Source organism: Rhea americana, unplaced genomic scaffold (genome assembly GCF_003343005.1).
Source record: "Rhea americana isolate MKP2758 unplaced genomic scaffold, rheAme1 scaffold_93, whole genome shotgun sequence".
Classification (NCBI taxonomy): domain Eukaryota; kingdom Metazoa; phylum Chordata; class Aves; order Rheiformes; family Rheidae; genus Rhea; species Rhea americana.
In genome coordinates this window covers 1,836,630-1,861,958 of record NW_028187122.1, presented here as the reverse complement: position 1 = coordinate 1,861,958, position 25,329 = coordinate 1,836,630, and the positions used below count along the sequence as shown (strand labels likewise).

General features: G+C 40.6%; 1 protein-coding gene across 2 annotated transcripts in view; it reads right to left on the bottom strand.

Annotated features, from left to right (window-relative positions):
* The window catches only part of WDFY4 (WDFY family member 4), a 142,009-nt gene that overhangs the window by 1,308 nt on the left and 115,372 nt on the right, over positions 1 to 25,329 (bottom strand). The window contains exons 51-60 of one of the 2 annotated variants that reach the window (XM_085324754.1): positions 24,846 to 24,999; positions 23,354 to 23,445; positions 16,685 to 16,897; positions 15,978 to 16,128; positions 14,964 to 15,124; positions 13,071 to 13,229; positions 8,439 to 8,618; positions 3,446 to 3,628; positions 2,490 to 2,577; positions 134 to 245 (exon numbers count right to left, since the gene is read on the bottom strand). In XM_085324754.1, coding sequence (XP_085180880.1) covers positions 134 to 245; positions 2,490 to 2,577; positions 3,446 to 3,628; positions 8,439 to 8,618; positions 13,071 to 13,229; positions 14,964 to 15,124; positions 15,978 to 16,128; positions 16,685 to 16,897; positions 23,354 to 23,445; positions 24,846 to 24,999 — 1,493 coding nt within the window. The remainder of the gene's footprint in view (positions 1 to 133; positions 246 to 2,489; positions 2,578 to 3,445; positions 3,629 to 8,438; positions 8,619 to 13,070; positions 13,230 to 14,963; positions 15,125 to 15,977; positions 16,129 to 16,684; positions 16,898 to 23,353; positions 23,446 to 24,845; positions 25,000 to 25,329) is intronic. The other variant, XM_085324753.1, reaches the window with a different exon arrangement.

Below are 25,329 nucleotides of genomic sequence, written 5' to 3'. Positions count from 1 at the left end.
TTTAAAGAAACAATAGAAATATAAACTTCAGAATAAAATAATCCGATGATTTAGGACAGACCCGTGGAGACACTGAGGCTGATCGGGTGCCCTCTGCTGGGCACAGACTACAACGCAAAGGAGAGGACCGTACCTGGACACGGCAAGCGCCGTCACTGCCGGGCTTTTCTTACTTGGTTTTCCAGTAAAGGCAAGGCTGGGATTCAGTTCCCGACAGAGGACAAGATGTTTTCCACACTTGTTACCTGTTGTGTGGTTTAAAAATAAATATTTAGAAAGTGTCTAGGGGCAGTATGGAAGGGATTGTTATTATTTATGGTCAGCAAGTTGTTAAGTTGAGAACAAATATATTTAATCTCAGTCTGTGCTGTTGCAAAATAGGCCCATCCCAATTTAATTTGTGGCTATGATAGTTACATGTGCTGACGTGCGGCTGTATCAATTGTGTGTTAAATTGGATTTGTGTATTATTGCTTTCTAAATTGCATGCCTAGTTCAGCAAAATTGTTCATCAGTTTTCACTGGCTCTACGCTTAATAAGATGCCCCACAATACCTTGCTGCCACGATATAATACAGCCCATAATTGCCTAGTAAAAAGAAATTACATAAAGCCCTGGTATTATCAACTTATCTAAATCTGCTCATAACAGAACCAATAATTAAATGCTGAGGACATTTCACATACACACACAAGCATGTGCGCACCCCCTCCAACAACATAACTCAATCATAGTTACTTCTGTTCTAATGACTGTGTTTTATATTAATTTTATTTTCTTTAATGTGTAGAATGAGAAGTGGAAGTATTTGGCCATTTAAAATAATTCTGAAGTCATCTGAGCAGTTTAGGAGAGCAGGTCACTGCTCTGATTACACCTCTCTAAGAAAAAAATTATATTGCCCTCTATGCGTCTGTGAGAACATGCATCCTTATGCTCCTGTGCAAGAACCGATGCGTTCGTATACATCAACGGATACACGGTCAATATATGTGGGTTTTTTAATGATTTTCTCTGACAAAAGCACAAATAGGAGTTTTATTCAGCTATGCTCCCAAGGTCAGCTTTTAAGTCCTAGTTTGGGAAACTGTTTAGGAAGACATAGCTTTTAAAAATTAGGAAGACTTAGCTTTTAAAAATAGCTAAAATCAAGTTTGCTGACTTAATTTTAAAGACACTGCTACACAATTATATCCAAGTAGTTAGGACATGGAAATCTTTGCACAGGAAGTTCTTAAGGACAGAAATTCAGGAAAACTCTTAAACAAACTGGACATTTGCATATGTAAAAAGAATCTGCAAAATGACTACACAATGCTACATGATTTTTGGAAGGAACACCCAATCCTGGGCTTATAGCAATCACTGATTAAGAGACCAGAATGAAACTAAGTATGTAGTTACCACTGCTAGATTGCCTCATATCTGGCATCAAGGATATTCTTGTACCTTCCCTAGAAGTAGCTGACTCTATTACAGAGGGTATGATAGGCATCTGGTCTGGCACTTCCAATATGCCTCTGTACATATAACTATTATCACTTAAAATTCTAAGCAACGTAGATGCCAAGTTCCACGAACAACACTTCTGGAGATCTCACTGGTAATGCCCAATTATTGTGTAGCATCCTTTTATGTAGATGTTACATCTATAGCTCTATCTTTTTGCAAACTGGGCACCTAAAATTGAAGCAATAGAGAACATCTGTAATGAGGATCACAGCAAATAAGTGGTATAAATTATACATACTAAGAACATAGTTACTTTCTTTTATAAAATGTGCTGTGAACAGAAGCAAGCTGTGCTATTAGGATGTGCCTTTAAAGCTCCCTCACAGGTTTCAGCTGCTTATTTGTTAGATCAAAGAAGTGAGCTCAAGTAGTTTTATTACCAGTCAGCACTATAGCCCCATCATCTTGTCAGCCTCAGCTCTGCAAGAATTCCTGGGCATCAGCTTCAGCTCTGCACAGCTTCCAATGAACAGCGCCATGCACCAGGGCCTGCTGCTGCCCTCCCACCAGTACAGAAGGCCCCCAGTCTCATTCAAAATGGGAAAGACAACAAACTTTCCTGTCACTGCCCAGGGGTAGGATCTGGTACTGCCCACTCTGACATCAGGCAAAGATACTTTATCATAAGCCACCAGCAGAGGTGCTAAGGGAAAAGCTTTCTGGAGCCAGAATAGTTCATTTGCTTCACAGGTTTATGCAGCAGAGTGGTCTATCAAGTTTGACAGAGCATATAAAGCAGCTTTCAGTTCCATCCAGGCAGGATGTGCCCTGAAGACTGGTGGCTCAAGCAGTTCCTTGTCTCCACAGTAGAGTTGTGGCTAACCCGTTACCCCAGCTGTTACAGTAACACTGTACCAGTCATGCTGTGCTATCTCCCCTTCATATCACTGTTCATACACCCTCTTCTGCCTCACAAAAGAATAAGGTCTGCACCATAGAGCCACACTTCGGTTCACTGCCCACCTCATGGCCATACCTGTGCTGCCCAGTGCTTCCATCATGTCTCTCTGTGATTTCAGTCCAGCAGCTCGGTCTGCAGCACTGGTGTATTGAGTCTTCCATAGCTATGCCAGCAAGGAGACAGAAGAGGTAAAAGCCTGGACATAACCCAGCAGCATGAGACACACCTGGCTGTCTGTGACCCCCCCAAAAAAATTAGAAATCCGATGTTGCATTGTCAGAGCAGAACCTGGCAGTTTTGCTCTTCCTGCACTACTGTGCCACAGGGTGTCACACTGGAGACCTGTATGCAGGGAGCTGGTGGGGTCTCGGGCTGACAAAGCAGTGATGTATTAACCAGGAGCTCAGCAAGCTCTTCTGCCAGATTGAGGGCAGAACCAGGACTGAATTCCTGCTTCTGAGAAAGTATGGCTTAATAAACTGAATTATGAACTCAGATCCAGAAACCATGTATTCTGCAGGGTTCTGCTACTAATCTGTGCAAAAGCGAATCTATGTAAGTGGCTTCCTCACCACTACTACGTCAGTGTCTCCATTTATAAAATAGAGGTAATGCATACTGCATTTGTTAGGCAATGCACTGAGGTCCACGAACTAGAAGTGCTACAGAACAGCCAGATGCTCCTTTTTCCGCAGTAAATTGTTCCTCACAGAAGCTCTCACATATTTCTGATGGGCAACACAATTTTTGCCTTCAAAATAGACCAGAATGAAAAGTATATTTTCAAAATTGTTTTAGAGTGGCAGAGATAACTGCTTAAAATTTCTCCATCCAGGAAGATGAAAGCTGATAGGAAACAAAACTTTTTCCTCCAATTTTCAGCTTTCCCCTCGGGCTGCCTTCTTGAGAAAGGGATGGTGCTACTAAAGGTACTTTCCACTCCACTCAGTATGCAAATTTCTGTGTCTGCTCTACACTGAAATCAGAAAAATGATTCCCTTCCCTCTCCCCCCTCCATGGAAAACACCTACCCTCACCACTCCATCTGTGCTTCCTGTGATGATGAGGCTGCGCGTGTCCCAGTCCATCACTTCAGCAAAGCAGCAGCAAACAATCTGGCCTTCTGGGTTGCAGGCAGTGTTAATGCTTACAAGAGGTTGGCCATTGACTGTCCACAGGCATAAGGAGGATCCAGCACAAGAGACAATATCACCCTGTAAGACCGGAGAAAGCAATGTTTCAAGATCCTGCGCTTACCCTCCTGCACCAACTGTAAATGACAATATTGTCCAGGCTTAAATTCTCACCTTTGTTTTGCTTCTCAGCAGAAAATTAATGCCAGATATTGTAAAAGAATGACTTTTTTCTCATGAAGAATTCTGACATTTTGATATTGTGACTGCATTATTTGGCTAAATCTTAGACAGCTGTTCTGGGTTTCTACAAAGGTTTCTGTTCTGTTCGTTAGTGAAAGTATTTATTTCAATGTTTCCTTTCCATTTTCCAAAAAGTCCAGAGCAGCTTCCAAAGACTTTCTACGACATTGTTTAATTTTTTTTTCATTTAATAAACCTCAGAAATGTTGTGGCAAATAGGTCATGTAAAAAGTGGTTGTAAAAAAATCCATTAAAAATAATTGAAAAGTATTTGAAACATCCAAGGAATTTTTATATGCAGTCTGCTCTTTTATTATATTCAGCTTCTGAGAGACTTAGATGAACAAATACACACAGAAAAATGTTATGCATCAGGGTAAGCCAAATAACAACAACAACAACAACAACAAGAAAACAGTATGATACCAGAAACCTAAAGCTGTCAGGTACTACTTAGGCAACAGATAAGGTTTCCATCTTGGAAAGAACAATGGTCTTGGTTTTGGGTGACAATTGTTTAGCTTATTGACTTCAAAATTAAATCCTATTTTCAAACTTCATAAAATACCAATTAAGTTATGACCATTCAAACATGTACACACACCAGATACCAATATTTAGATCCCACAATCAGTACAAGCTGATTATCTGAATTTTACTTTATTTATTTATTTTATAACTGACTTATCAAGGAAGAGCTAGGTAATGCCTCAGCAGAGAAAAAAAATCCAAATATGGCTGAACAAGTTCTGTTCATATTCATACAATTCTATTAGATCAGACCATGAAATTGTCTGCTTTAGTACTGTGGTAGAAGTATCTACATACCAGGACTACTTTGTGGTTTTTGCCAGTACTGAGGGGCAGTTTCTGAAGAGAGCCAGAAAAGTGATACCCTAGCTTCTCACACAAAGTCTAGTCTCCCAGTTTCCCCAGAAAGATGCTTTTTCTTAAAGAGATCTTCTCAGGATGGATATAGGAAGTACACATTCAGCAAGGGTGTTTTAGTGTTAAGTACCAAAGCTTTGTCATGAAGGAGGGAAGACTAAATGAACAAAATTAGATGACCCCAGCATACCCTTTGTCTTGAACTCTATGAAAAAAAACCTGCACTGACATGGAAGTGGACAGCAGAAGCAAGGGAAGAAAGGAGGGGAGAGAGAATGATGTTTTGTAATGAAGCCAAATTAGCAACAGCATTTTTGGTCCGATGTGTGGAGGATTTTGTGCATTTTCTTGAAATTACTCAGTAAATCTCATTAGACAGTGACCATTCATAAAACAAAAGAAGCAGGATAACATTTTAAAAGACAAACTTTCTCCTGCTAAATACTTCAGGTCTACAAAGTTCTGCACAACATTGTGCTTTCATGCCCACCCTCTCCCCAGCAGTCTTGCTGGTCTTGGTGGCACTCTAATTACTTTTCTTAACATGCTTTATTCAAAATATCTGAGCACCTTTTCACTCCACCTGCTTGCAAGCAGGTAAGCCTCAACACCTGTTTTTGGTTGATGTGCTTTAGCCCTGTCAAAACAAGACTGATTCGAACTGGAAGGAACAATCTGGAGACAGGCCAGATGCAGGCAGCCTACAGCTATGTTGAAAGATACAGGGCAAATCCAACATCCTGACTCATGCCAACTGCAAATAAAGCCTTGACGTACACTTTCTACAGTGAGACAAGGGGAGACCAAAGGAGGCTCTCAATCTTGTTCTGAAGTCCTAGGCACACAGGCAGGCAGTCTGTAGAGAGACCAGGATCACAACGTACTAGGCTGCATTTTGACATAACAAGCTGTTAGCTTCTGTAAATTTAAGACAAGCAATCAAAAAAACCCTCCTTTTGCCCTTCAGGCAAGGTAATCCTCAAGCATGGCAAAGGATCCAAGGAGTTACAGAGAAAATGCAAACACATAAAGGAGGACAGAAAGGCTATCTGCTCTGCTTTGCCCTTAGCCTTAGTCAATGCATACCCAGGAGAACACCTACTGATTTACCAAAAGAAAGGGGAGTGTCAGAACAACCCCGACCCCGAGGTATTGTTAAGAATAGGGAATGTGCAAGAGTCAACACCTGGGACAGGTTGTGGGCCAGGCCTAGGGTTTGCAGGTCTTGCTGACATACAAATAAACATTCTCTTAAATCATGACATGTTGTTCACCTGCTTCGCTGCTAAACCATTGGTGAATTCACAATCCTCCTCTGCCCCTCACAGGGAGCTTAATGTCATCGCATTTTTACTGTTTTGCATTTCTCCAGTGACCAGCTCCCCATTCAACATGAGCTGTGCTCTCAAAGCAGAAAACATCTTTTGCAACAGAATCTTCCCTCTCTCTTCAGTGCAGGTGCAAATCTTACCAGGGATTGAACATAAGGAGCAGCTACACAGGTAATCCTTAGGGGCAGGAAATGCACAGATCTAAGAATCAAGAGCTGATGCTGTAGTTTTAAGTGATCTTATCAAAAATGCACTTTGATCAAGTTCCTAATTGAAATTCTATCCAAACTTTCCACTCTTGATGCAAACTAAAAATCAGCCAAATGGAAACAGAAGAGCAAAGTCATCTGCTTCTGGCAAAGGCCACTGTGCCCTTAAATTAGCTGTGTGCATCTGGTTTAAGTGAACTATCACTATACTTCACCCCTGCCTGATTCAGAGCCAATGCTCTTCACATTGAGGGGCAAATTCCAAAGATAAACAAGGACAGCACATTTGAAACAAAGTTGCCAATAATTAAAGAGATTAAACTTCAGCTACCTTATCTGTATGAGAGCACATGATGCTCAGGCATTTAATAAGAGTCTACAGTATTTTTCAGATCTAGATCAGGGACATAAAAGTAACTGAAATCTTTAGTTATAGCAAGCTTTTACAATCCCTCTTAGCTTGTAAACTCTTTGGGATAGTATTTTTAATCTGTGTCTATGTGATACTAATCCCATGAGGTTAGGATCTATAAATGGAGCTTCTAGTTGCTAAAGCAAATACAAAAACCAATAATCACATAACAAAGAACTGCATAAGACTTATTTCACAGGAAAGCACATGCTTCAGAAATTCACTTCCTTCAAAACTTTGCTTCAATCCAAAACAAAGTCCAAACATTCTGAATTTTCCAAGAAAACAAAGCACATTGCCAAAAATGTCACTGTGCATCAATCCACTGTGCATCAATCAAAATATTTAACTACACATAATGGAACCGTTTTGTTTCTATCTTAATGTTATAACGTATATATTAAACAAAAATACATTTCACAATAAAACTCTGAAACATCCTATTCTGTTAAAGTCAAAAACATTATTTTCACCCACAACATATGGACCCTTCTTTTTTTTTCCTTGAAAAGGAAAGTTACAATCATACTTTCCCATGGATTGTTTTTAATGAACCTTTCAGTAGAATTAGAATACTGTCTGATCACTTCAAGTGTCTGCAATCCAGTAAGATGCAAGATTGCTCATGGATCCATCATCAGCCAGACCATCTCATTTTTGGACAGCCCCAGTAGAGGAGCTACCAGCTGAACAGGCTACTGACAAAGGTGCGCCAGTGTGTAAAAAGGAGACAGCCCTGTCCCTCTTGGGCACTGGTGCCCACACTCTGTGTCAGCCCATTTCTGAAGGCTTGGCACTGCCTCAACTGACTTTCTAAGGGACCATTGGGGCAGTCTGCAATGGCCTGCTGAAGTCATTGGCCAATTTACACTAACCAGGACCCCTGCGACTGCCTGATGAGCTGGCACTGAACATACCATTGGATTCCCATTCCCAGTTACTAGCAATCAGACCACATGGTTGGTAAAACTATTGTATGAGACAGCTATTTTAACACACACTAAGTACAGACTGTCTGCCTGGTTCCTTTCTGCTATGAATTCAATATTGCCTCTCTTAGCTCCAGTAGTGAATCCATCCTCAAATAGTGCAAGAAGCTAGAATACAAAACTTGTGTATAAACAAAAGACAGAAGATACAAATTATGAGCAACATTCTCAGGAGACAGAAGGTTGGGAAAATTCATAACCAGAGTGTTTACAGTTAAATCCAATACAGGGTATTTTCCTATCAATATGAATGCCATTATGGCCAGGACAGACCACAACAGATTTTTCATTTCCACTGTTGGTAAATGAAACCCCAAATATTGCTATTAAGAGCCCCCCCTCAGCTGAGATTAGAAGAGAAAGCAAAACATTGCCACTGAAAAGGTATAAGAAAGCTGCCAGCTGAGGTGGCAGATTGAGGTCTAACATCTCAGCTGACATGGCTCTGCTGCATGAATATCAGGAGAAGTTAATGGAAGCAAAAAGGTTATGGGTAAGCCAAATCCAGGAGCTACCAGAGCAATACTTCATGATTTTTAATTTAAAGAGGTTTAATCCTGCTCTCTACCTATCCAAAGATGCTTCTACTTAGCTACTCAGTCTAAGATGTTGCTTTTAGTGCTCCCCTCTCATTAAGAACACTATTAGCAAGCTACGTTAAAAAAAAAAAAAAAAAAAAAAAAAGAGAGAGAGAGAGAGAGAGAGAGAAATCAATGCATCAGCCTCTTAGGATGTTTTTATGTTTGGAAGAGCACCCATTAAATTATCATGAAATGTTCATGGATGCATCAGAAGAAAGATGATAAATGAAGATCTTACCGTTGAATCGTTGATGGCAACTGCAGAGAGACCTGCCCCATGGGCAGGAAGCTTGGTTATGTATGTCAGCTGGTTCAGGTCCCAAATGATGCAGGTTTTGTCATCAGATCCACTTACAATAATGCTGTAGGTCACAGATGCCGCAAGGCAGGTCACTGCCCGAGCGTGCCCATACAAAGCCTGGTGGGAACAAATCAACCAGTAAACCACGATAGAAGGCAGCTCATTTTCTAGTGAACCACAATCCTACTGCCATGTACTTAGTAAGAACAGGCAACCTGGTCATTCTTTGGAGAACTGAAAAGATATGAAGTGGAAATCCCAAAATATCCTATAGAAGAAACCATGTCCTCAAATCACAGTTAGGAAAAACTGAGTCTCCAAAAGGTTAAATGACTTGTCCCATATTGCACAGTAACTCAGATGAAACAGCTGAGCTCTGGCCCTGGACATACATTTCTAACTACTGCAATGCTTTGTGCTCTAAACATAGATATATATTCAGCATAACTCAACATGAAATCATCTTTTATTTCAGTCCATGCAGGTTTAAAACCAGTAAATTTCATTCTTGGAGACTACTATTTCTCAATATTTAAAAAAACATTTTGAAATAAAACTTATCATAATGAATTTCAGTGACTTTCCCAGGCTTCTCGTGTTTTCCTGAACAAATACCAGAAAATTTCCAATTTTAGTTAAAAAGGAAAAACAGCATTTAGGGAGGATATTTACTTTAAAGCCATATATGAATCCCTTTCTTTTTCATCATTATCCAGCACCATTTTTTCTGTCTTACAGATTGTAGAGATGTAAGAAGTGCCTAGTTTAATTCAGCCTTATTTATGCAGTTTTATTTTTTTAAAAAAAAAACAGTCAATTTAATATCACTAATAGAAACATATTCATGACAATTGTTTAACGCAACATTCTGAAATGACAGCAGTATACATTTCTGCTGCATAGCCACCGATGACAGTACAGTCTGCAGGGCAACAGAGAAAAATCCTTTACAGCTTTCCTTAAAAGCCTTGAAGGGGCTTGATTTTTAGCTGTCTTATTGTAAAAAATTGGATCCACCAGTTTTAATGTTGGTTTTGACAGTAAACACATAGTCCCTGCTGGCTTTCCTTACATGGCATAATTAGCACATCTTCAGGGTCTGCCTCAGTCCAGCGCGGAGCAAGAGAACCTCACATCGCAGGTGCTTTCTGCAAACACGTCTCACGCTCTTCTCCAAAGTGTGACTGTCAGACTGAACTCTTGCTGGCTAACATGTGCTACCCCTTGCCAAGGTTATTAGGACAACCACATTCAAATGTTAACTCATTGCTGAAAAAGCTGGATTACAGCAGGCTATGTATTACCGAAGGTAACTTGCAGGTGTGAAGGATGATTTTCAGCTTTAAAGTTAGTCCTTACAAAAGACCTATCAACTACAATCCTAGAAAAATAGCACAAGATGGACTTCCTGACAGCTGTTTCTAGAAGTCAGCAGCACTCTCAAATGTGCTCAAAAAGGGATGCTCAGCACTAGTTTTGGAGTGGCTATGGAACAACTTTTTTGCACAGGGGTGGCCACGTGCTCGAGCAGCACAAGACCTCTGCAAAAAGGCCTGGGAGAAGGCAGAATCAAGGGTTCCAAATTTCCTCTTCTGCCACCAAAGCATGAAACAAAATGTATCCACTGCGGCAGCATCCGTACTGCACAGTCAAGCCAAGTTCTTAACACACGATTTAACTAAAACCCTCTTTTTTTTCCTAGACTCAAAAAGCCATCCAGGCTGGCAGCAAAGTGCTTCAAGTACAGGCTGAGCATTGTCAGCGGGGGGTAGATCTAAGCTCAGTTATAGTCTGTTTCAATCCATCCATGTCTCAATGCAGAAATATTCAGGAAATAACACTTGAGTGTTGGTAGCCTTGTAATGCCTTCTTGCTATTCCTCTGCAAAGACTGACAGATTCCTCAGTGGAAATACTACAGTGTATTTGCACAAAGAATTGTGAGGCCTGTCTCCAGACTAAGCTCGCAAACTTCAGAACAAAATCAGAACAAAAAAGGGTCCAGCTTCACTATGGGAATGCTCAGACCACAAAAACTGAACCCAAGTTCTGACAACCCAACTAAACTGGCTGACAGGGGCTCAGACATCCTTCTGACACACGTGCGCAGCAGGATACAGCACCCCTTCTCTGGATACTTCTCCCAATTCATTCAATGTTTTATTTGGCCCCCAAATTCCGGGGGCTGGTTTGCCCAGGCTGGTCTGCTCATGAACAGTGGGGGAACTGGCAAATTGCACAGATCAATATTGAGGGTATTATGCTGAATCTCCTGTGTTCACAAAACTGTGGAAGCAACTCCTGCTAGAAAGGAAAAGGGGACTTTTTCTGCTGAAATATAGTTTTTGTACTTTACTGCATTCCAAACTAGAATGTCTCAGTCCCATGAGACAGCTGGTAAGTGAATACCATCCACTTTACAGTACATCAGCTTTACTTAAGCAAAGCTTACTCTCTCAGGAATGATGATACAATAGTTTTGTTCAGCAGGAAAAATAGCCAGTATGAAATAGTGAATTACAAGAAGGCAGCAGGTAATTCACTGGAAGACATTTAGAACCACAGTTCAAATTTACATCTATGTCAGACAGTCATCAAAAGAAAAAAAAAAAAAAGCCTTGGCTAGCAAAGAAAGAAGAAAATAACACAGCATGACCTCACACCACTTTGTGGACTTGGGTAATATCAGATTAATCACAGTGGAATATATCAGCAAAGCTGATGCTAGACAGTTAAAGAGAAAGCTATGATACCGTAAATAACAGAACCTCTTCAAACAGCTGCCTGAAATTCAAAACGACTGACCTGAATCATTTTGATGTTTCTGCAAATTGCTTCTTAGACTTTTCTCTAGTGCTATTTCTTCCACTTCTGTGTCCATGTCCTGGTTTGGAATACTAAGCAGCAGAATTTAAAGGTCATCACTAAAGATTCTGTCTCCAATTTCTTGCTGCTTCTGAAGCATGAGGTATTATAAACCTTAGAAGAGAGGCTGCTCCAAATAGTTACCCTCCCAACTTCAACACTCAAGAAGTTCAGATAAATAGAATTCTGGATAGTTCTTTGGCCTCCTCACAGATACTGAGGTTCTGACGTTCGTTAATGACAAATAAAACATTTCTGGCTCAGAGTAAGGGAAGCACTGAATTCTCCTGAATATCCCTCTGGAAAAAATAAACAGAACAAGCTTCTAACACTTGGAGACCTTCTTGCTGATCAATGCACCCTTTAAAATTTTGCCCCGGAGTAGCATAACATTTTCTGTCTCTTAGTTTCTTCAGAGGAAGGAGTCACAAGCTGCCTTACTGTTCCTATGTGGGAGAAGAGTATTTCAGCATTTGAGAGTGCTGCTGACTTCTAAAAACAGCTGTCAGGAAGTCCATCTTGTGCTATTTTTCTAGGATTGAAGTTGATAGGTCTTTTGTAAGGACTAAATTTAAAGCTGAAAATCATCCTTCACACCTGCAAGTTACCTTCGGTAATACATAGCCTGCTGTAATCCAGCTTTTTCAGCAATGAGTTAACATTTGAATGTGGTTGTCCTAATAACCTTGGCAAGGGGTAGCCCATGTTAGCCAGCAAGAGTTCAGTCTGACAATCACACTTTGGAGAAGAGCGTGAGACGTGTTTGCAGAAAGCACCTGCGATGTGAGGTTCTCTTGCTCCGCGCTGGACTGAGGCAGACCCTGAAGAAGTGCTAATTATGCCATGTAAAGAAAGCCAGCAGGGACTATGTGTTTACTGTCAAAACCAACATTAAAACTGGTGGATCCAATTTAATTTAATTGTAAAACTGAACTCACAACAGAACTAGACAAATCTTGCATGCAACTTCACTTTTGCAAATGAAATAACATTTATAAGGCTATATAATGGCTACAAAGGAGCCTCAAATCAACAAATACCAAAGGACTTCCAGCCATCTGGATATGAGCCATACCATTTCTATTGAGTCCCCCTCAACACCTCATGGAGAAATAAAAAAACCTTGTAGGTTCTGCATTCAGACTGGGAGAGATGTACCAAGAAGTCCAACCATCCCTCTGAAGGAGGAAACAGCCCTGAAGATGATCCCTCTCCATCAGCTATGTACCAGTCTAGGAACCTAAACAGAATGGCATTTTGCAGGGTGTTCTGAAGATCCTGTCCACTACCATAGCAGCATGGTAATCCAAGATCGGAAGAGCACACTTCTGATTTCCCTGTGGCCTAAACGATTTTATGCCGTTATCACTGGCTCAAAAAAAAAAAAAAAAAAAACAGAACCATCTTTAGATGATACTGAGTTTGAAAGTGGGGGGAACAGACTTATCTTCAGTGCTTCTTTGATCATGATAAACTATGGAAATGCTACCAGAGTGAGAAAAAACAAACAGAATATAAGCCATGAGTAGAAGGCATACTATCAGCTCATGACTTGATAAAAGGTTGTCACCAGTATGACTTCCATCTCCATCATCTTTTTCTGCCTTTTTGAATCACCTTAGCATGTTACCTCTGCCATTCATCCAAGAAAAAAATCCTCTGGTTTTCATTAAGTTTCTATAGCAAAAAAAGCCATAGTACTCACCTGTCTCAAGTTTAGACGTCTCACTTTGTCCTTGACCAAAGAAAGCTCCCAGACACACACAACTGAGCTTGTACCAGAGGTGATTATAGTAGTTGCTGAAGGACATATAGCACAGAGGCACTTTCCCCAGTCTGCCATACACTCAAATGTAGTCACATTCTGTACAAGAAAGTAACAGACAATACCATGCATTTGTTTATACCAAATGGCAGATTTATTTTTCAGAACTGCATCCCCATTTCTTTAAATCCAGAAAAGAAAATCTCATCTTATCCAGGCTTTTTATGCTCACAGCACAATCTCATAAGATGCACACATGCACACTATGGTGGCATGCAGCTGGGACAACCTCCAGAGGCAAACAAGGAGGATGGATTAAAGTCAACATCTTAGGTTATGTCTTAGGAGACCTGAACTCTGACCCCTCTCCTGCTACAGGCTTCCTGCCTAACTTCAGGCAAGTTCAGGGTGCCATCATAACACAAGAGCATGCAAACATTCAAAGTAGACTAAAAGAAAACAGCTCAGGGACTGACTGTACTTTACTATGCATGAAGAAGTCTGACCAGGCTCAACTGCCCTACTCTTACTTGGATTGAAAAGCTAAAAACCGTGGTACTAAATTCCATTCTGTGCTAACTGTTCTGTTAGCAGCATCCAACCTGGCCTAAACTAACCTCTGGCTAATTACACATTCCTGTAATCACAGGACCAACACCCCTCTCTACCACAAAATGAGAACAACAGTATGGCATTATTGATTGTGATGGGCTGGGATGCCACAGTGACAAAAACTATACAACAGAACAATCTGCTACTAATTTGCAAAGACTACAAAAATTTCTTTTAAGTTCAAGTCTAGAGGCTACCATTGTTGGCACCAGAGAGGCTGAGGCTGGACTCTTGCTATTGTTTATAGTGAGTGTATGTTCAAAACAAGAGGCACAGTGACACCCTGAGTTTTCTATGTTATCTTTTTGTACAATATGTTACGGAATTCTGATCTTTGGACCAAAAAATCCTATCTCTAGAAACTTCTCTTCGTCATCCAGAAGAGATAAAGTAATTGCAGCTATGACAGTATCTATAAACTACTGAGCAATCATTTTAATCTATGATTTTGAAATCAGTGGGGAAACTCTAAATGACTTTAGAAGGAGCTGAAGTATGCTACATCTCAGGGCTTTTTCAAATCCAAAGACTATGGGTAGTCTGTAAAACACAGTGATGCGGCATGCAGAGAGATACTCAATCCTATTTCTTCATGAGTGATGCATTCTGCTATTTCTGCTACCCACGCTAACTCAGGTGTCTTTGCATGTTACAACACTCTGCGCCAAGCACATCCAAAATCGGTGTTTGTGGTAGAGAAAGAAACCAAATATAAGTGTCCTAACAGACAGCAAGGTGACATGGAATGTTGATTTCTAACAGCAAAGTAAAGAGAGAATTAACTTTCTAGAAAAGGATACAATTCTATGTCAAATGAATGCACTGTGCTAAGCTCGGGAGCCCAGAGAGGAATTGACAGATGGCCCTATCTTAATTCTAGTTGTAAGTTCTGCACACTGAAATTTATAATCGGGGCCAGAAGACCTTGCATTGTCCTTGCATCCTATGAAAGGAGGTTTCTCCTCCATTGTGAGGGACAAAACAGTCACTGGAAAGAAAATTTAGATCAATTAGAGGAGAAATGCCACATTTTCAGGAGACATGATTTTTGCTCTGCTAAGATATACAGCTTGATATTCCCCAAGCTTGACTGTAAGAAAGTTCTGTACAGAATACACTGAATATCACATCCTGCACAGCCTCTGAAGTGGGTGTCCAAACCAGTCAAACAAACACAACGTGCCAGCCATTTCTGGAATGCTTAGTCTTTTTCTTATTTACCTTCTCAGATCCATAGTTGCCAAAGCAGCAGGTGAAGTCTTCAAATCCCCAGCAGAATGTTTTGTTCCAAAGAGGAGGAATCAAAACTTTGTTTTTCTCAACAGCCAGAATGCCTTTCTCAGTATGAACAATGTGCCCAATGGCTCCCTTGGGAGAGTCTGATGAGAAAGAGAATATATTTCATTTTGCTGTTTCTACAGTATTAATAGCAACTTTCCCCCTTACGCACCTTGTGCATGAGGCTGGCAAGACCCATACCTGGCCTCTGGGCTGTGGCCAGGCCCACAAACAGAAGCTGACCACAAGTGAGATTCCGGATGGAACAGTAGAAACTGTCTCCAATGGAATATATAAATCCATGCAATGGGAGTGACCCAATCCACAGAAGGGGGTTTTACAGTGGTGTAATTAGGCTCCCTTTCATGGGCAGATTGCTTTATGCCCTGAACTGCAAATCATGCAGGGCATGTCAATGACAGCACCTCTGCAGTTGGGCTATGGGAGAAAGACATGTGACGCAAAGACCACCAACCGGGGATCAAAATGTAAACACTGCAATTTTCCAGGTTTCTTCAGGTTAAGAAAAGTAGCAGACTATGAAAAAGATGGAAAGAGGAAAACATTTGAAGATGGGGGGGGGGGGAGAAACTATTTATTTTGCTGCTGAATATAAGGAGAGAATAAGAAGAGAAAATAGTGAGCTTTATGTCTTAATTTGACATATTTAGAATTTAGACGATTTCAGCATCTTGTAAAAAAAATTTCTGTTCTGAACTCTGCATGAGAAGTTGGCAGGATTCCTCATGCATATTTTCATGTTTCAATGCCATCCTACAATACACACATACACAAGTAACAATCAGCAGAAGGGATCTTGATGGTACCAACCCCTGTTACAATAAAGGTGTATGTTTTTGTGCTCTTAAAAATCCAGATTTGTGACTTTGGTCAAAACAGACTTTGGTTAAAAAGTATAAACTTATTAGTTCAGAAAAGAGAATACAGCCATCACAGCACCTTTGATTGTGACTGGCAAGAGCTTCAGGTTCTGCAGGCTGCTGAGGAATGGAGGAAGAATTCCACTTGAGTGAAGGGACAGTATAGCCTCTTTTCCTGGTGAACTTTTTCCCTGGGCATTCCTGGATGGATGTGGTTTAGTGAAGAGCTAGAAGAAAGGCAAGGCACTGAAAAATATTGACTTGCCAGACTTTGCAGAAAAGACATCTATTTAAACACTTTATCAGTGACTCAGGACTGTCATACATAGAAATCTTCATTAAAATAAAATCATCTTACACATTTCACTATACACTCACTAAACTACTTCCCTTCTTCGCAGCAATAGGAAGGTAATCTTTGTGATCCAGTGAAAGAGAAAAAAAGTATAGGTGAGACTTTAAACTGCCTTTATTTGACCATACTTCTTCCCAGCCTGATGGTTACTCAGGTGACTGTACTGAAGCAGCAGAACCCAGATCCTGATACTACTGCTGTTATGATATACAGCAAAAACAGCATGATTAGAGTGTGGGTCACACACATGGGTATTGGTGTACACTGACAAAGCGTACAATCTGGAGGAGCCTATGGCCCAACTTTCAGTAGATTCAAACCAAAAAGCATTCTCTGAAACAGGTTCTTTTGCTTTCCAGTTGAAACATACCAGATCAGAATAAATTGTGCTTTCTGCTTTTCCTCCTAGACTCAAGATAAAGTGGTACCTGCTTTGGTATCTGTCCAAAGTTGCTGATAAAACCCAGGATGGTGCTCTTAATCAGAGGATCTTTAATATTGTTGAGGTCCGTCTTGTCTCCATAGAAGTAAGGGTGGTAGGTGTTAACTGCCTCCACTGCAGCAGAGCCGTGTTGCTTATGGCCAAAAATCAAATCTATCCAGCGATGAAGGTGAGCACTGACAAAGTCACTTTCCAGTGCCTAAAACCAAACAAAGTAAATTCAATAGTGTGTGTCCATTACAGATGCATCATGATCCTCTGTTACTTGCCGAAAATTTAAATTCTCTGCAGTGCTCTCAGTAAGTGAATCCTCATACTTTCAATTCCTCCAGCAACATCATTCACAGCACATACTGTGAATAAAGCACATACAAAATGTGACCAAAGAGATTAAGGGTGGATCTCCACGGGAAAAGAACGGGCAGTGTAGCATGCCTGACTTAACGGACACAAGTAACAATATCCCCAGACACAACACAGGCCTCACCAGGTTCTACTAAGTAGAGTACAAACACTATCCAGATGCTGGCACACACTCAAATTTTCCAATGCACGTTGAAACCTGTGATACCATGTTTTCACCAATACAGTTATTGACACAAGATGGGTTAAACATGCAAAACATTTGCTAGCATTTGATACCACCACTTTGGTCTATAGACAAACCACAGGTGAATTAAGGTATTAGTCTATTTGTAGAAGTCTGCCTTAGTCATGAACCACACTTAGCGACAGAGATTTCATTTGAGAAGACATGTATAAGTATACACAGGAAAGGCAGATGACTGGAAGAGAGGCTTTAAATTGGGTCTGAAGGGTACAGTAAGAGAAGGTACGTCATGAACGGGCAAATATACAGCTTGTAGTGAAATGGCTAGGGGTGCTGCAACTCAAGACAAGCAGAGCAGGATGGAGTCTTGCAATGGCAGCCTTAGGGTGCAGCAGAACACCTGTACAACAGAAGCTTCAAGACTACATGGGTTTGATCAACAAACATATTTTACAACTCTCACAAGACTTAGACAGAAAGAGTTGCAGCACCTGATTTCCTCATCTTGAAAAAGCTCAGGGTCCCATTTGAACTTTTTTCCTAGGATGAAAAATGGCTAACTTCGCTTGAATTGATCTGCCACCCGCACTCCAGACATGTGAATTAATGGACTCAGACTAAAAAATTACTTTGTTTATATTCTTCTTGGAATTTTATGTTCTTCCTGGAGAAGAACAGAGGAAAATGCTGGAAGGGAATATACCTAACCCAATGTGGGCTCCCTAGAACATCAACAGAGCAAAAAACTAGGTTTGAAAGACCTAGCAAGTTCATGGGCAGTAGAGATAAGCTGAGTTGGACCTTTGCCCACCTCCAGGTTAGTCAGCCATATTTATGAGCTTCAGGAAGTGCTACCGCCCCTAACATCACCTGCCACAAATCTTTGGGTGTTCCCAAAGGGCCTTGCCCAATGATTCAATCAGCAGCGCTAAGCGTTATTAAAAATACTTGCATATCTCCAAATGATTTGATTCTGCAGTGCTCCCTGATGCTCAGTTAAAGGTCTCCCAGACAGAGCATCCCACCCAAAGCACAGCAGAAATAAACAAGCTAATGGGAACCAGAACAATGGCTCATTTCACAGAGTATACACTTAGCCCAGTGCAGCGAGTTTAAATGACCCTGCCCACAGCTATAATGATCATACGGCAGCTCAGAGAACAAGCACGGCACATAATCTGTCCTCTGCAATCAACAAGAAAACACTTGTGACCAGACCCAGAACTCATCCTCATTAATAAAAGCTGTTAGTGCATGAAATACAAACTGTAAATTTTGCCTGGCACCGCTTCCAGAGCAAAATAAAGCAACCAACGCACTGAGGTGCAACTGGGTAGCCATTCAATATTTCACTGAGCACTGTGACATTATGCAGCCCAGCTGTAGCGGGGAGAACTTGTGGCCAAAGGAAGGAGTAAGAAAATTGTGCAGATAAGATTCCTAATTTATTAAACATGAAGCAGATGTAATCACAGTTCTATATCTTATAAGCAATTCTTCCACTTAGATTCTTAAAGCAACAGCCAGGCTTTGTGACAGTGATTACCTGGATCCATTTTAATCGTCTCTGTAAACCTTCATAAAAGAACCATGATAACAGTAACAAGTATGCTTGTTGTTGCAGGGGATTTTAGTGAAGACGGAAATCCTCTTGTTTCAAAGTTTAAGATCTCTAACTCTTCTGGGTTAGGAGGAAACTTCCCCAGGTACGCTGATCAACTTTCTTTCCACAGCAAGATTTCTTGCACCTTCCTGTGTAACACATGTCACTAGCTGCTGTTGAAGAGAGAATATCAGACTGGAATGTACTTGAGGTCTGATTTGGTCTGGCTAATCATTAAGAACATGAGTCTATAAACCTGATTTTCCATTTGTTTAATTGCTCCTATCTGAGAACTGAATTCACTCATACAAGTCTTCTGGCTGTAGCAGCTGTGCCTGTACTGTCAAACAGTGCAGCTCAGTGGAAGCAGGTCTGCAGAAGAGAACAGTGGTACAGAGGACCCAGTATCCACACTATGTGTACCTTGGAGACTTTACATCAGACTAGCTCTAGTCTACTACTGCTGGCTGGAGTGCCTTAGGTGTAAACATGGAGTGCAGGTTTTGGTTTAGTTTCATCCAAAAAAGAAACACAGTAGTTGGATAGAACAGTTCACATGGTCAGAGATCACTCTTCAATGGGAGCAAAACTCTGCTGATCAGGGATGATTGGGAGATTCATTTCAAAAGTGCACCCTGCTCCCAACTACCAAGCTAATACAGATATGCCTGTTGTATCTAAAATGCATAGAGTGTACACAGCACTACAAACACTTCAAGCAGCACATCTCAGTCCTTCACACTCCAAAAGAGCCACAATAAAAAAAGCACACTTCCCTTTACTTTTCTTTAACAAACATCACCGTAAAATTGCAGCAGCTCTCAGCCATCCACAGATTTCTTTCTACAGTACCTCAGTAAGGGGAGGATGGTGTTATCATCCTCATGTATGGGAAACTAGAAGACAGACTAAAAGCACCTCGGAAGGTCTCGGAGAGAGCCTGAGAAAAAGCAGAGAATGAAGCCAGAGCACCCCAAAACCTACATGCTTTCTTTGCAAGCACTCGGGAATGCCAGGGAATTGTTACACATTTGACCACAGTGGTCAAAATCTACTTCCAGTGAGCAGCAGCAAGTTGCTGCCTTGCAAGGGAGGCACTCCCTAGCTCAGCTCTTCTTTTTAAGAGGGACTGTACTTACCAGCCAGCCTGAAGTACATGCAACACTTACAACACGGATCTCTCCCATCCCCATACATGTACTGTTACGTGGTGACAGGCATTGACCAAGACTCAGGTCCCTCTCCCATTCCACTATCGCTACAGCTCTGAGCCTTTGATTCACTCCCTGAGAAATTCCAGAGATGCCTGACTCAATAACACCAATTACTGTGCACGCATAGGAACTTAGGCAGTCTGAGCAATCTCTCTGCATCTCAGCTCTCCAGATGGCAAAAACATTGCCTCCTTTCTTCACCCCCTTAGGCTAGTAGACTGACAACAGGCAGGGGGCAGATTTTTTTCTGCCTGTTAGCACTGACTGAGAACTGGAAGTTACATTCTGTGGGAAATTCAGACACTGAATTGTGTTTTCTTTCCAAATCAGAACAAAAAGCCTAACTCTCAAAATTTCTCATGCATTAATATTCAGGAAAATTAAATTTTAAATTTGAAAAAATTATATCATTTTATTGATATCAAAAACTATATACTAAGAAATATTAACTATAATAGCTGCATCACAAAAATAAAGTATTTTAAATTCAGTCTGTAATCTAATATAAACGTTGTAAAGAAAAGGTCATTTGAAAATGCTTTGGTAACAACAACAGAAGGTTGAAGTGATCTACCAAACGATTTTCTTGATGCTACTGATACACTCCCATTTCAATCAGACTAATTTTCCAGAGAAAAATTGTTCTATATATATATATATATATATATATACACACACACACACACATATATAATATATATGTATATATATATTTTATACACACATATATATTCTTTTTTACCTCCAGCCAGATCTGCTCACTGTGTGTTTGTCTGTCTAGTAAGACAAGGCTGCGATCTAAGTTACACATCTTACTTGAAAGACAAGTTAAAACAAAGAACAAGATAGATGTAGCTTCTGAAAAGAGACTAGTTACTGAATATGCTGTAAATTCAATGTACTAGCTTAAGTTACTAAATGGTGCAAGAGCACACCACTGAGTCAAGTTACTAGGCATGGAGACACTTGGAACTTACAATAGTAAGCTTGGAATAACAATAGTAAGCTGCTATTCTCCACATCAAATATCTTGGAACATCATTAATTCACCAGCTTTTGTGTATTGAGGCTACAATACTTTTAAAATGACTGAAAGGATTATTTTTAAAAAGTATATACAGAAGTTATCCATTTCATTTTTAACTTAAAGTAGGAGAGAGTTGCAAGGTAGAAATTTAGACTTCTTGTATATAGTATTTAGCACTTCCTGTTCTGAAACAGCCTTAAAATGAAGTACTCAGATTGTGAGCTCACGACAGAGACTAAAGACTCACAATGAAAACAAAGACAAAATTCCCTCATTATGTACTCAGCAATTTTGAAACAGAAACAAGGGCAGGATTGCTGCACAAGGAAAAGCCCAGGCTCAGAGCATGCCCATGTTTACTCCCAGAAGTAAACAGAGCACATGTGAATGAGCCTACCAGGTTCAACAGACTCTCTTATGACCAGTGCTATCCACAAGCCAAAATGCTTGGAGAATCAGAAACAGGCAGAGACACAGTATAGGAATCAGGCACTACAAACCATTGAGTCGTCTTTAGAATATGTTTTAACAACTCTTTCTCTGCAAGATATGCAGATGATTGACACTACCAGCAGCCTATTCTCTCCAAACAGGTGTCATAGTAGAAGATTATCTTCAGACTGGATTCACAGCCCACATACCAGCTTATAAAGAGCTTTTTTGGAAACATCGATAAAAATGGAATTGCCAAACATCAGACTAAGGCTAGATTACTGACAGCACCGAGGTGGCTGGGGGGAGAAGATGATGCAAGAAGACATGTGCACAAGGTCTCAAGAGAGAAAAGACAAGACACAAATGCAAGGAGTCAGATAGAAATTCAAAAAATCTGGGGAAGGAGATTTATACGGAACGCCAGACAGTAAAGATGCTGTCCTCTCACAGTTGTCTCTGTCCTGACTTGAAAAGGGGTATCAGGCAGGTCAGAAAAGAAAGGAATGCAGATTCACGAGAATGTCCCAGAAGAGTGTGAAAATAATCTGGTAGTATGGACAATGACAGAAAGCCTGGGCTCTGAATACAGCACAGAAGTGCAAAGCAAGGGACATGGAGAAGTAATGGCAACTCCATAGGAGCATGGTGGTTGCTGTCAAAGTTTAAGAGAATAGCAGAGGAAAGATACTTACAGGAGAAGAGTGTCTAGTTTTTGTTTAAAATGGGAAAATAAAAGCTAAGGAGCTGGTAAGGAAGGTCAGAGACAGTATTTAGGAATCAGCAGTTGGAGAGAGCAACCAAGGTTTATCTGTAGACATTAAAACAGAGAAGATGGTTGTAGTCAGCAGATTGAATGCAATCACCTACAGAATGATAGAGAGTGAGATCTGAATCCCCAAAGGCAGGACCCTACCTGGCACAGTAGAGGTGAGCAGAACAACCCACTGAGGAAGAAACTGAAGGTACAAATGACAAACCAGGAGGATGCAATGCCTTGAAAAAAAAAATCACAGGCTCTTTGCTTAGTCCCACTAATGCTAATACAGATAATCAATCCAGTCTTGTACATGCAAACAATCTGCCTGACACTCGCAAACACTGACCCTGAAACTCCCTCTGCCATAAGACAGCAGATGAGATGATGCAGTTTCTTTCAGCAACGGCACTGCAGTACAACCACTTTCCTTATTAGCTCTAACAAAAACAGAGATCAGCACCAAGATGTTCAGTTGCAAAGTCTGTGTTTAACCCAACAAACTTCATAGAGAATTGCCTTTTCACCCATTACCAGGTAGTTTTGTCTTTGCCAGGTGACTTCTTACAGAAGTGGACAGCACTAATTTTAGTAGATTCCTAGACTTTAAAGCTATTTGCTTTCAGATTGCAAAGGATGACTTCATGAAAGGCAGCAAATCACATTGGATTTTATCCCCCAAGCAATCTCCCCACTAATTTTACTCCTGGCATGACTCAGAGATGAAAGTAGATAGTTTAAACAAACACTTAGCTGGCTGATGATAATATGGAACAATTTACATGTAAATGTTGTGTGCATATGTGTTATGTTCACATGCACTTACAGGCTGAGACAAACCCATGTTGCAGATCTAGATACAAATTTCACACAATTTGGAAAGCTGGTCTTGATTTGGGATAAACTGTTCTACAGACGGGTAGATACACAAAAATTCAGAACTTGACATGAACTCTGCAAAGGCAGAATGCATTTGGATCTAACATTTCGGTTTGTGCCCCAGGCCTTAAGGATTTCATTTTCAGTGGGACCCACAATCATCACTGGGTCACAAAACTTGATACTCACTGACCTGTCTGTGCAGGTGAATGAATTGATGGGGATCCCCATCTGCCCAAGGAGGGAGCTGTACATCTCCCAGCACTGTTCCGTCCTGCATACAGCCTGCAGGAATTACAAATGGAAAATTAGAAACAAGAATCACACACACTGCACATGGGAACAACTTATCCAGAAAGGTGAAGTCAAAGGAAATTCAGGTGATTTTCACAAAGGAAATTAAGTTCTATATGGAACACAGTGTCATAAAATACTGCAGAAGCCATTTCTCCAGGGATTTTTGATCTATTAATAAATCACAGAGAATGTTCTAGCAACTGTCATGAATATAGTAAAGAAATATGCATGCCCTCAGGATGAACCATTTAGGCCCCAGCTAAAAACTCTTACTAGACAAACCTGTTGGCACAACTTTCTTCTTAAACATGATCCCATGGGCTTAACTGCCAGATATTGGGAAGTACAGTGCTCTCAAGTCCTTTGCAATTTGATTCATTTCTGAAGGTGAGCCTATGTTTCTAAATCAGGGCACAGTGTAACAAGCCTAGACAAATTCAAATCTAAATTGAGGCTCAGGTCTGGACATCATACGTCCTTAGAGCATAGCATTAAGACTCAGTTCTTGTCTTTCTCAATTACGAAATCTTTCTGTATATTTGCTCTCTATCAGTGACTTCCCGAAACCTCTTATTTCCTTCCACTTGGTTCCATTCAGGTTAGTTTCTGGATCTTGATTTCAGCTAGGCTCTGCTACTTGGCCTCCTCTCAAGATAAAACTACCTTACATCTTTACTATCTTCTAATAATATTTTAACAATGTTTTTCTATCCTTCCCTTTCCTTAGCATAGGTCTCAATTCACTGAGATCTTAAATACAAATGATTTATAGCAAGACCTCCACACCACTGGTTAAGTTGCCTTTTTTTGTCACTGATTTAGGATGATTCTTTAGGTATCAGTTTTCTACCTTAATTGTTAACTAACAAGTATCCAAGTGCTGTCCACAGTCAGGGTTGGAACACTGCACTGCCTGTTTCTGAATACTGATTTGTTTGGGTTCCTTCTAACTGTCCACCACCAATACAAAGGGTCTAAAGGCAGTGTACATTCAGAAGGGTTTGGGACACTGCTTCATACATGCACAACTTTTCAAGGTGAAAGTGAGGACAGATTCAGCAACTTTAAGCATCAGAGTAGCTAAATTTAAGATGACCTTTCACCAACATGCTTTTGTCTGATAAAACGTGCATTTCCTGTATGCAGTAAATAACAGGAATTTCAAGCCCCTCTGAGCCTGCAAACACATGGATTATTGCATGCATCATTTGGATATAAAAGCTTCTATTCTTGAAATCTTCTGTTAACAGGAATTGATTTCACATTATTAAAGAGCCTCATCTGCCAGTACGTTCCACGGACTAGTTCCCAACACGTGACTGGATCTTTTCTCTTGGCAGCATGCTGAGGAGGGGATGGGGAGCACTGAAGTTCATTCTAGCACTTACCAAGTTCAAAGTGATTGGCATTGGTTAGGAACTCTGGCAAGTAGAAGAATTCAGGGATGAGTTCTCTGACATCGCTCATGTTGTCTCTTGACGCTGAGTCCCATGTGCTCTTGACACTATGAAACATCCTGTCTGCAACATCAAAGCTCCCGCCCTGTGACAAGCAGACCACAGTGTGAATATTCTCTTAAATATCCAGTAGATGCAAAGTCTTGCTAATTTTGTAATATTAATCTCAGCATGTTTGACTAGATGATTACCTCAAGATCTGACTCAGCTCTATTTACTGTGACTCTATATTAGGTGCTGTCTCAGTGCTGACTTGTAGATAGAAGAGAGTGCCATAAAGCCTGGAGACCTTGTCTAGCTTGTAATAAGAAAGGGAAGCAGAAACAATCCAGGGCAGCTTGGGAATATCGGAGCATTCAATAATAATGCTTCTGGAGGTAACTTGTTTCCTTCATCCTGAAGTGCTTTGTAAGCA